Source organism: Saccopteryx leptura, chromosome 2 (assembly GCF_036850995.1).
Source record: "Saccopteryx leptura isolate mSacLep1 chromosome 2, mSacLep1_pri_phased_curated, whole genome shotgun sequence".
Taxonomy (NCBI): Eukaryota; Metazoa; Chordata; class Mammalia; order Chiroptera; family Emballonuridae; genus Saccopteryx; species Saccopteryx leptura.
Window position 1 is genome coordinate 331,838,460 of NC_089504.1, and position 12,227 is coordinate 331,850,686.

Below are 12,227 nucleotides of genomic sequence, written 5' to 3' on the forward strand. Positions count from 1 at the left end.
ATTATGTGCTCTTCTAAGAGTTTTATAGTTTTAGCTTTTATATTTAGATCTTTGATTCATTTATTTTTTTATTATGGTGTGAAGTAGGAGTGGATTAAATTTTAAAAGTAAAATCCTGAGCCTGGCTGTATTGCTCGGCGGGTAGAGCATTGTCCTGATAAACCAAGGTTGTGGGATTGATCTGTAGGGCACATACAAGAATCAACCACTGTATAGTGTTTCTCTCTCTCTCTCAAAATCAATAAATTAAATTTTTTTTAAATGAATCAAAGTAAAACCATGAAAGTGCTAGATGAAAGCATAAGTAAATAGTTATATCAGGGAGTAGTCAACCTTTTTATACCTACCGACCACTTTTGTATCTCTGTTAGTAAAATTTTCTAACCACCCACCAGTTCCACAGTAATGGTGATTTATAAAGTAAGGAAGTAACTTTACTTTATAAAATTTATAAAAGCAGAGTTAAAGCAAGTTAAAGCATATAATAATTACTTACCAAGTACTTTATGTTGGATTTTTGCTAAGTTTGGCAGAATAAATCTTTTTAAAACAACTTATTATAGTTAAATCTATCTTTTTATTTATACTTTGGTTGCTCCACTACTGCCCACCATGAAAGCTGGAACGCCCACTGGGCAGTAGGGACCAGGTTGACTACCACTGAGTTATATAAATTATCTCTGGGCAGAATATTTTACTGTATGTGATACCAAGACAAAAAACAAAGAAAACATGACAAGTGGCTACATAAAAAGGTAACATTTTTGTATGTTTAATCTCAAACAAAGATAGAAGGTAAAAGATCCTCGGAATGAACATTTGCATGAATGCAGTTTTTAAAATGTGATATTGGAATAATATTATTATTTTTAAATCCTAAATCTTGAATGATACTTGGAAACAAAAATTATTGATGCATTCATTTAAAAAATTTTTAAGGCTTTATTGATTGACTTTTAAAGGGAAGAGGGGGCAAGAAATATTCATAGTTACTTCCCTTTAGTTGTTCATGGGTTGCTTGTTGTATATGCCTTGAACTGGGCAAGCCTGGACTTTAGAACTGGTGGGCCTCAGTGTTCCAGATCGGTGCACTGCCATAGGCCTGGCTGCATTCTTACTTAGAACTAGAGTACAGTCAAGGACTTGGTCTTAAGGTATATAATTTCTCACCAGGGTTTTCGTTGTCGTTGTTCAGGGAGTCAACTCTCGAAATCCTCGGAGACCTCCGCCTAGTTCTGTAAATACAGGAGGTATCACAGAGATCATGGCAGAAGGAGGTGAATTAGAATTTGTTAAAAGGATCATCCATGACAGTTTACAACTTAAAAAAAGATTAAGGTAAGTTGGTTATTATAATATGGGAGTATTTTCCCCTGTGTAATTCCAAAAGAAACCACGTCCCTTAGAGTTAATGTAATCACAGTGGTCTAAAGAACAAAGATAATAATTGAAAAGGGCTTGACCAGGCAGTCCAGTGGATAGACTGTCCAGTGGATAGACTGTCAGACTGAGACACAGACAACCCAGATTCGAAACTCCGAGGTCACTGGCTTGAGTGCAGGCTCATCCAGCTTGAGCACAGGATCTCTGGTTTGAGCCCATAGGTTGTTGGCTTGAAGCCCAAGGTTGCTGGCTTGAGCAAGGGCTCGATCAAGGCACATATGAGAAAGCAATCAATGAACAACTAAGGAGCTGCAATGAAGAATTGATGCTTCTCATCTCTCCCTTCCTGTCTGTCTGTCCCTGTGTATCCTTTTCTCTGTCTCTCTCAGTGTCTCTGTCACTCACACACCAAAAAAAAATGGAAAAGGTAGCAGATCCTACAGGTGGCAAAGACCCTGTTTCCGAGGATGCTCTCATGCTTTTAACTGATTTGTGTTTCCTGTAAGCATCTATACTACATGGATAGAAAGAAGGAAAATACCATATGATTGTATTGCTTTTATTTCAGTCCTGTGATGGTACAAAGCTGACTGAAATAAGGCTTCTGATTAGAAAACAGATGGGTTCAAATCTGTCCCATGAACCAGAATAAATTTGTTGCCTAGTCTTTGAAGCAATTTATGTTCTTGGAATCAGTCCCCCAAACAGGGACCCATGTGAGGACATTGAGTTGTCAGGAATTTAATGAAGGGAAACAGAGATGACTAACTAGTACCAGGGAAGATATAAGGCTATTCCTTTTCAAAACTAATTATTTTGGACAATACATCTGTCATTAGCAGCATAAAATACTCAAAAAGAGCCATTTGTCTCGCTTGACTTTTCGCCCTGCCAAGTGTTGTTGAAATGATGGATAATGCAACAGTTCCAAACTAAAAGGTTTTCAACCCTAGAATTTAGCTTTGGGACCTAGAAAAGATTTTTTTTTTAATTATGTTAAAATACACATAATAAAATTTACCATCTTAACTATTTTTAAAATGTACAGTTAAGTGCTGTTACATTCATATTGCTGTGCAAGTAATCTTCGGAACTCTTCTTGGAAAAGTAAAACTCTGTACTCATTAAACAACATCTTCCTATTTCCTTCTCCACCAAACTCCTGGCAACCACCGTTCTTTTTGTCTTTATGAATTTTTTTTTTTTTTAAATGGTGAGAGAGAGGGGTACAGATAGGGATGGACAGACAGGAAGGGAGAGAGATGAGAAGCATCAATTATTTGTTGCGGCTCTTTAGTTGTTCATTGATTGCTTCCTCATATGTGCCTTGATGGGGGGCTACAGCAGAGCGAGTGGCCCCTTGCTCAAGCCAGCGACCTTGGGCTTCAAGCTAGCAACCCCACACTTGAGCTGGTGAGCCCGGGCTCAAGCCAATGATCTCAGGGTTTCAACCTGGATCCTCTGCGCCCCAGTCTGATGCTCTATCTACTGCTCCACCAACTGGTCATTCTGTCTTTATGAATTTGACTATACTAGGTACTTTATATAAATGCAATCATATAGTTTTTGTCCTTTTGTGACTGGTTTCTTTTACTTAGCATCATGTCCTTAATGTTCATCCTGTGTGCCAGAATTTCCTTTTTAAGGCCGAATAGCCTAGGTGCTGGCGGGCACAGTGCCTGAGACGCAGAGGACTCATGCTTGAACCCTGAGGTTGCCGGCTTGAACCCTGAGGTTGCCGGCTTGAGCCTAAGGTCACTGGCTTGAGCAAGGGGTCACTGGCTTGGCTGCAGTTCCCCCTTGTCCCTCCCCACTCTGGTCAAGGCACATATGAGAAAGTAATCAATGAACAACTAAGGTGCTGCAGTGAATAATTGTTGCTTCTTATCTCTCTCCCTTTCTGTCTGTCCCTCTCTCTGTCTCTGTCTCACTCACTTAAAAAAAAAAAGCCAAATAATATTCCATTGTATGTGTACACCACATTTTTTTTTTATCCCATTCATTGTTGATGGATACTTGGGTTGCTTCCACTTTTTGGCTGTTATGGATAATGTTACTATGAACATGGGTGTCCAATTATCTCTTAAGATACTGTTTTCAGTTCTTTGGGGTATATTCCCAGAAGTGGAATTGAAGTATAGGAAAGACCTTTTTTCTTTTTCTTTTGGATTTATAGGTGTTTAAACCTGCTTATTTTAGTAAAAGGCCAGTTCCAAAGTCTAATATCCTGATTTGTTAAATGTGAGTTTATTTAAGTATTTGTAGCAAGCAACTGGATTATTAGATGGTCTGTCATAGAAAATGTACACATTGTTGAAGCCAAAAATTAATAAATTATTGCTTTAAACTGATTTATTCAAAGATTCATTAGGGTATGTAGAAAAAAGAGACTTAAGTAATACTGAGAAGAATCTGATTAAGTAAAATAAGGAAAGGTAGCAGAGCCTGTAACTCATGAAAAGGGGTAACGAGGGCCGTGTGGCCATTTCAGTATCTGTCAGTTTTGAGGGGACTGGCGCTGACTAGGAAAATGGGGACATTTGTTTTCAGGAGCTTTTAATCAGTAAATTTCTGTTATTTCCACAGTCCATTTGAAACACAAAAATATGTTGTAACGGAACACCACTCTAAGGGAGAGAAATTAGTCACTATGTTCCCAGCCTGCCTGTACCTGGGTCTGTGGTAGCCCCCAAATGGAATGAAAGGTATACATTTATTAGGAAGGATAAACTGCTAGAGCTTGTCATATATCTAGAGAATTGATTATTTTGAGGTTGGTATCACCTTACCTGGTGATAATTTATTTAAAAACAGGCTTCAGCCCTGGCCGGTTGGCTCAGCGGTAGAGCGTCGGCCTAGCGTGCGGAGGACCCGGGTTCGATTCCTGGCCAGGGCACACAGGAGAAGCGCCCATTTGCTTCTCCACCCCTCCGCCGCGCTTTCCTCTCTGTCTCTCTCTTCCCCTCCCGCAGCCAAGGCTCCATTGGAGCAAAGATGGCCCGGGCGCTGGGGATGGCTCTGTGGCCTCTGCCTCAGGTGCTAGAGTGGCTCTGGTCACAACATGGCGACGCCCAGGATGGGCAGAGCATCGCCCCCTGGTGGGCAGAGCGTTGCCCCATGGTGGGTGTGCCGGGTGGATCCCGGTCGGGCGCATGCGGGAGTCTGTCTGACTGTCTCTCCCTGTTTCCAGCTTCAGAAAAATGAAAATAAATAAATAAATAAATAAATAAATAAATAAATAAAAACAGGCTTCAGTCTTGTCTGCTTTGTTAATTCTCTGCTAAGTTGTGAGGGATGATAAAAGTGAGAAGGGAAGAAATGAAGTGCTTCTAATTGAAACGAGAACAGAGCAATGGTTTTTGAAAGTATTACTTGCAAATATTGTTTATAATTTCACATTGTACCATGACAACTTTCATTTTGTGTATATTACCTGTTCATGTCTTCTTGCATACTTTTATAGTTGACATACTGTTTATACTACTGTGCAATTCTCAAATTTTAGAATGCTATGGAAACTGCATATTTTGAAGCTCTGAAAAGTAAGGGATTAAAAACAAGTATTTTAACCCATCTGTTTCTTATCCCTCTAGATTTTTTCTTTTTGTTCCTGAAGAAGTGCAGAAACTAAGCAGAATTTATAACATTATGGGGTGAAATAATGTAAGTTCAGCTTACTAGCCTGATCTGTGTTGACATTCAAGCTACCTCACCTATAGCAACTATAGTTTTGTTTTGCATCTTAAGGAATTTTACAGCTGGGAGGCCCTTGGGAGGTCAAGTTATTACAGCCTTAGTTGTACAGATTAGAGACCTGGGACCCATATCTCCTGACTCTGGCTCAGTGCTCTTTCCACCTACCCACGCAGCCTCTGCAGCCTAGCCGACAATCCGACTTCTAGTTAGACAGCCTTTTTTTTTAATTGGTGTAATTGACATATGCCCTTCTATCATTGATGATTAGCAGGTGCTTGTCATCCTGACTTCACTTTTTGTGCCTGTGATTTGAGCTCACTTACTAACATTTTTTTTTTAGACTTTCTTTTTTTTTTTTTTTAAAGGCAGTTCGATTTTTTTTTTTTTAATTTTTATTTTATTCCTTTTTAGAGAGGAGAGAGAGAGTGAGAGAGAGAGACAGAGAGAGACAGAGAGAGAGAAGGGGGGAGGAGCTGGAAGCATCAACTCCCATATGTGCCTTGACCAGGCAAGCCCAGGGTTTTGAACCGGTGACCTCAGCATTTCTAGGTCTACGCTTTCTCCACTGCGCCACCACAGGTCAGGCCTAGAGACTTTCTTAATCTTTTATTTTTATTTTAAAAATTTTTGTTGATTGATTGAGTTTAGAATGAGAGGATGAGAGAGGGAAAGAGAAACACTGATTTGTTGTTCCACTTATTATGCATTCATTGATTGATTCTTGTACGTACCCTAGCAGGGAACAAACCGCATTCTTGGAGTATTGGAATGATGCCGCAGCCAACTGGGTTACCCAGCCAGGGTTCATCTCCTAAACCTTTTAAATAAATTAGCAGACTTTATCAAACTTTTTTTGTGACAGAGACAGAGAGAGACAGGTAGGGTCAGACAGACAGGAAGGGAAAGAGATGAGAAGCATCAATTATTTGTTGCGGCACCTTAGTTGTTCATTGATTGCTTTCTCATATATGCCTTGACCGGGGGCTACAGCAGACTGAGTGACTGCTCAAGCTGGTGAACTTTGCTCAAACCAGATGAGCCCATGCTCAAGCTGGTGACCTCAGGGTTTCAAACCTGGGTCCTCTGCATCCCAGTCTGACGCTCTATCCACTTACACCACCGCCTGGTTAGGCTATCGAACTTCTTACGGCCTGAATTCCAGTCTTGCATTGGTTAGTAGCTCTATAGCTGAAGTTCTTTATGGCTGTGATTTTTCGATTTTTCCAGGAACCAAAGATTTGTATGTGACAGAGTTCAAACTTTTTTTTTTTTTTTTTTTTTTTTTTTTCATTTTTCTGAAGCTGGAAACAGGGAGAGACAGTCAGACAGACTCCCGCATGCGCCCGACCGGGATCCACCCGGCACGCCCACCAGGGGCTACGCTCTGCCCACCAGGGGGCGATAATCTGCCCATCCTGGGCGTCGCCATGTTGCGACCAGAGCCACTCTAGCGCCTGAGGCAGAGGCCACAGAGCCATCCCCAGCGCCCGGGCCATCTTTGCTCCAGTGGAGCCTTGGCTGCGGGAGGGGAAGAGAGAGACAGAGAGGAAAGCGCGGCGGAGGGGTGGAGAAGCAAATGGGCGCTTCTCCTGTGTGCCCTGGCCGGGAATCGAACCCGGGTCCTCCGCACGCTAGGCCGACGCTCTACCGCTGAGCCAACCGGCCAGGGCACAGAGTTCAAACTTAATACTGGTTTCACCCATTCTCTCTTCTTGCTTCTGCCTTTTCATTCTCTACCCCTGCCAGGTAGTGGATACTTCTTGAATTTGAGTATAATCCCCATATTTGGTAAGGGGCAATAAATTTAATAATCTGGACCTTTTGAAATGTGCTTCTTTGACATATCTTTTTTTTTTTTTTTAAGTGAAAGAGAGAGACAGACAGGAAGGGAGAGAGTTGAGTCATAGTTGTGGCACCTTAGCTGTTCATTGATTGCTTCCTCATATGTGCCTTGACCATGGGGCTTCAGCCAAGCCAGTGACCACTTGCTCAAGCCAGCAACCCCACACTCAAGCCAGATGAGCCCACGCTTGAGCCGATGACCTCAGGGATTTGAACCTGGGGAGTCCCAGGTCAATGCTGTATCCACTGTGCCGCCACCCGTCAGGCTCATTTTAACTTTTTTTTTTTTTTTTAAGATTTTTTAATCTTTTTTTTTTTTTAAATACTTTATTGATTTTACAGAGACAGGAGAGAAAGGAGAGCATGGAATGGGAAGTAACAACTCATTGTTGTTTCAGGCTAGTTGTTCATTGCTTGCTTGCTGTATGTGCCTTGACCAGGGAAGCCCAGGGTTTCGAACCGGCAACCTTGACATTCCAGGCTGAAGGTTTATCCACTACGCCACCATAGGCCAGGCGATTTTTTTTTAAAGATTTTTATTTATTGATTTTACAGGTAGAAAGGAGGGAGATGAGAAGTATCAACCTATAGTTACTTTACTTTAGTTGTTCATTGATTGCTTGACATATGTGCCTAGACCGGCAAGCCCAGGGTTTTGAACTGGCAACCTCAGCGTTTCAGGTCAATGCTCTATCCATTGTTCTCTAACAGGTCAGGCCATTTTAACTCTTTAGGAATCAGTAAATTTAAATGCTATGGTCCACTATGTTGAAAGAAAATGTTATAAGTACTTTCTTTTTTTTTTTTTTTTTTTTTTTTTGAGAGAGAGAGAGGGACAGTGACAGACAGACAGGAAGGGAGAGAGATGAGAAGTATCAATTCTTCATTGTAGCACCTTAGTTGTTCATTGATTGCTTTCTCATATGTGCCCTGACCGGTGAGTTCCAGCTGAGCCAGGGACCCCTTGCTAAAGTCAACGACCTTGGGCTCACGCCAGCGACCTTTGGGCTCAAGCCAGCAACTGTGGGGTCATGTCTGTAATCCCACGCTCAAGCCAGTGACACTGCACTCAAGCTGGTGAGTCCCTGCTCAAGCTCTCAAGCTGGCGACCTTGGGGTTTCGAACCTGGGACCTCAGCATCCCAGTCCAACGCTCTATCCACTGCACCACCTCCCAGTCAGGCTATAAGTACTTTCTTATTTGATGTTAATGTAGAGCTTCCTCTCCCTTTCTATTTTTAAACGAGGTGCTAATATATATAGTTATGAGGTGCTATAAGTAATAGTTGCAGGGAACATTTGTAGATTTTATAACTGAGCTTTTAATTAATTCTTCAGCTCAAAAACTGTCTAGTTCTACTTTGAACATTGACTTGTCTTTATAATAGGGTAAGCCACTTTATTTTCCTTCTCTATAGGATTGGTGTAATATCTTTAATGGTATTAAATGTCAGAAGAACATAGGAGCCAGCTCAAGCCAAATATAGAATAACATGGATTCAGAATGAATGACAATAATAGATTATAACCCACTGAATAAAATAAACAAGTGAAATAAATAAGTGGGATAGAGGAAATATTCTTTGTTAACAGTAGAATTGCAACTAATAAATGTAGAAGAAATAATAAAATTAGCAGAATCATATTGTAATCATTATAGTAATAGTTGATTTGTGGAACAATCAACAATATAAGAATTGAAGAGGAACAAGATGTTTACATATGTAGTTTCAAATTATCTCCCCACAGATTACTTATAATTACAAAGAGAAATATGGTAGCTTTACAGTGGAGAAACCTGGGGGAATGCCACCTTGACCAGGTGATCACCTCCTGATATGAGACACCTAGAGGGCACAGCAGCACCTCTGCTCTTCATGCCCCAAATGTATAACCTGAATCCAACTATGAGGAAACTTTAAACAGACCAACTTGAGGTATTTTATAAGATAGTCTTCAAAAATACTAAGGTTGTGAAAGTAAAAAAAATTGACATGTAAATGAAATGTATAGTCTTAGATTGGGTCTTGGAATCGGGAGAAAACTGTTAGGAAAGATATTACTGGGATAATTAGTGCCATTTGATTATGGACTTTATTCCAGATAATAGTATTGTATGAGTGTTAAATTGTTAAATTTTCTCAGTTTGATAATTGTTCTGTAGTTATGAGAGACAATGCCCTCGTTTTTATTTATTTACTAAGGAAGAGACAGGAAGGGAGAGATGAGAAGCATCAACTTGTTGCAGCACCTTAGTTGTTTATTGATTGCTCTCTTATACATGCCTTGACTGGGGGGAGGGGCTCCAGCTGAGCCAGTGACTCTTTGCTCAAGCCAGTGACAATGGGGTCATGTCCAAGATCCCATGTTCAAGCCAGTGACCCTGTGCTTAAGCTGGTGAGCCTGCGGTCAAGCCAGTGACCTCTCAGCACCACCGCGTGGCAAAATGTCCTTGTTTTTAAAATGTACATGTCAGACAGCGGTAGAATGTCGGCCTGGCGTGCGGGGGACCCGGGTTCGATTCCCGGCCAGGGCACATAGGAGAAGCACCCATTTGCTTCTCTAACCCCCCCCTCCTTCCTCTCTGTCTCTCTCTTCCCCTCCTGCAGCCAAGGCTCCATTGGAGCAAAGATGGCCCGGGCGCTGGGGATGGCTCCTTGGCCTCTGCCCCAGGCGCTAGAGTGGCTCTGGTCGCAGCAGAGCGACGCCCCGGAGGGGCAGAGCATCGCCCCCTGGTGGGCATGCCGGGTGGATCCCGGTCGGGCGCATGTGGGAGTCTGACTGTCTCTCCCCGTTTCCAGCTTCAGAAAAATACAAAAAAAAAAAAATGTACATGCCAGAATATTTAGGATTAAAGGAGCATGATGACAGTCTGTAACTAAGACTTAAATGGTTTGGAAAGTAAGCAAACAGATGGAGGAAAATGTTAACTGGTGAATCTAGGTAAAGAGTATACCAGAATCCTTTGTACTAATCTTGCGGCTCCTATATGTTTGAATTTATTTCAAAATACTTTTTCTTGAAACTTGTTTTGTTCTGTGTGTGTGTGTGACAGAGAGGGACAGATAGGGACAGACAGGAAGGGAGAGGGATGAGAAGCATCAATTCTTTGTTGCTGCACCTTAGTTGTTCATTGATTGCTTTCTCATATGTGGTTTGATGGGGGAGGGGGGAGGCTATAGCAGAGCGAGTGACCTCTTGCTCAAGGCAATGACCCTGCGCTCAAGCTGGTGAGTCCACACTCAAGTTGGCAACCTCGGGGTTTTGAACCTGGGTCCTCAGCATCCCAGTCCGACGCTCTGTCCACTGTGCCACAGCCTGGTCAGGAGTACTGATGCTTTTAAGCTTTGGTAGGGTGCATATAGAATAGTCTCTAGCCCCATTACGGAACAGTATGCTTTCCAGAACTGTACTAGATATCTGTTTTGTAAACAAGAGAGTTCTACTGTTCCTGGTAGAATGACAAACTAGTCCCAGCTCCGTATAGACTCCAGGAATTTTTCAGTTTACTGCTGAGAGTTTTTTCCTTAGACTCACACAGTACCACCCCACATGTGCAGATATTTATTGTGTAAAATATTCCAGGGAACTCCTTTGCAGATGCCAAGAATTCTCTATGCTGCTCGCTCATCAGTTCAGCAAGATTATTGGGCTCTTTTGAGTTTCCTTTCCTTGCATTGCAGCTTGGAAATTTCCTTCAGGCAATAAGCTCTGGCAATTGTTGGACTCACCTTGTTTGTTTCTTTCTCTGAGATCATAGGTTTTCATTGCAGTTGTCCAATATCTGAAAAACAGTTGTTTAATATATTTCGTTTAGTTTCTGGTTGTTTTATGGTGAAAGGGCAATTCCCATAGTAGTTCATCCTTCATAGGCTAAAGACATATCCTGTATAAAGTTTATACTTTTAAAACTTTTTAGAATAATTGGATATTAGTTTCAGGTATACATGTTTTTACTGTTATATATTAACTAATTTCTTTCCTAATGCTAAATGACCTATATTCTGAGCATTACAGGTAAGACTTCTCTAGTTCATTCTCTTTACAAATATATAACAGCTTACAAATATATAAGGCTTATTTTCCTTAATTGTATTTGTTCTTTGTCTAAATACATTATATACAATTCTTATTGTTGTCATTTGTAACTTAACTCAGTATTTGTTTGCTACTGCTCTCATGTGTTCATTTGAATAATGCTTAACTTAAAGATGTAACCACAGGCCTTGGCCGGTTAGCTCAGTGGTAGAGCGTCGGCCTGGTGTGCAGGAGTCCTGGGTTCAATTCCCAGCCAGGGCACACAGGAGAAGCACCCATCTGCTTCTCCACCCCTCCCCCTCTCCTTCCTCTCTTTCTCTCTCTTCCCCTCCCACAGCCAAGGCTCTATTGGAGCACAGTTGGCCCTGGCGCTGAGGATGGCTCTGTGGTGTCTGTCTCAGATGCTAGAATGGCCCTGGTTGCAACAGAGCAACACCCCAGATGGGCAGAGCATCGCCCCCTGGTGGGCATGCTGGGTGGATCCCAGTCGGGCGTATGCAGGAGTCCTTCTGACTGCCTCTCTGTTTCCAGCTTCAGAAAAATACACACACAAAAAAAGTAACCACAGCCTGACCAGGCGGTGGTGCAGTGGATAGAGCGTCGGACTGGGATGCGGAAGACCCAGGTTTGAGACCCCGAGGTCACCAGCTTGAGCACAGGCTCATCTGGTTTGAGCAAAAGCTCACCAGCTTGGACCCAAGGTCGCTGGCTGCAGTAAGGGGTTACTCGGTCTGCTGAAGGCCTGAAGTCAAGGCACATATGAGAAAGCAATCAATGAACAACTAAGGTGTCGCAACGAAAAACTGATGATTGATGCTTCTCATCTCTCTATTCCTGTCTGTCCCTGTCTATTCCTCTCTCTCTGACTGTTTCTATAAAAAAAATGTAACCACATAAATAGTGTTTTACTTGTCTGATTTTTTTTCCTAGGTGGTATAGTTGTATGCTGGGCAAGAAATGCAGCCTGGCACCTCTGAAGGAAGAGCTTCGCATACAAGGGGTAGGCATTTGTCATTACTATTCTTACGTGTCTGCTTTTGCATTCTATAAAAGAGTATAGAATTATCTTTTATACCTTAAATCTCTAAATGGGTCCTGGCCGGTTGGCTCAGCGGTAGAGCGTTGGCCTGGCGTGCGGGGGACCCGGGTTCGATTCCCGGCCAGGGCACATAGGAGAAGCGCCCATTTGCTTCTCCACCCCCCTCCCCTCCTTCCTCTCTGTCTCTCTCTTCCCCTCCCGCAGCCAAGGCTCCATTGGAGCAAAGATGG

The 12,227-nt window shown here is 42.2% G+C and overlaps 1 protein-coding gene across 1 annotated transcript in view; it reads left to right on the forward strand.

The window, feature by feature from the left end:
• The window catches only part of METTL16 (methyltransferase 16, RNA N6-adenosine), a 69,656-nt gene that overhangs the window by 37,758 nt on the left and 19,671 nt on the right, over positions 1-12,227 (forward strand). Inside the window, exons 6-7 of the mRNA XM_066363505.1 lie at positions 1,196-1,338; positions 11,889-11,958. Of these exons, the coding sequence (XP_066219602.1) occupies positions 1,196-1,338; positions 11,889-11,958 (213 nt within the window). The remainder of the gene's footprint in view (positions 1-1,195; positions 1,339-11,888; positions 11,959-12,227) is intronic.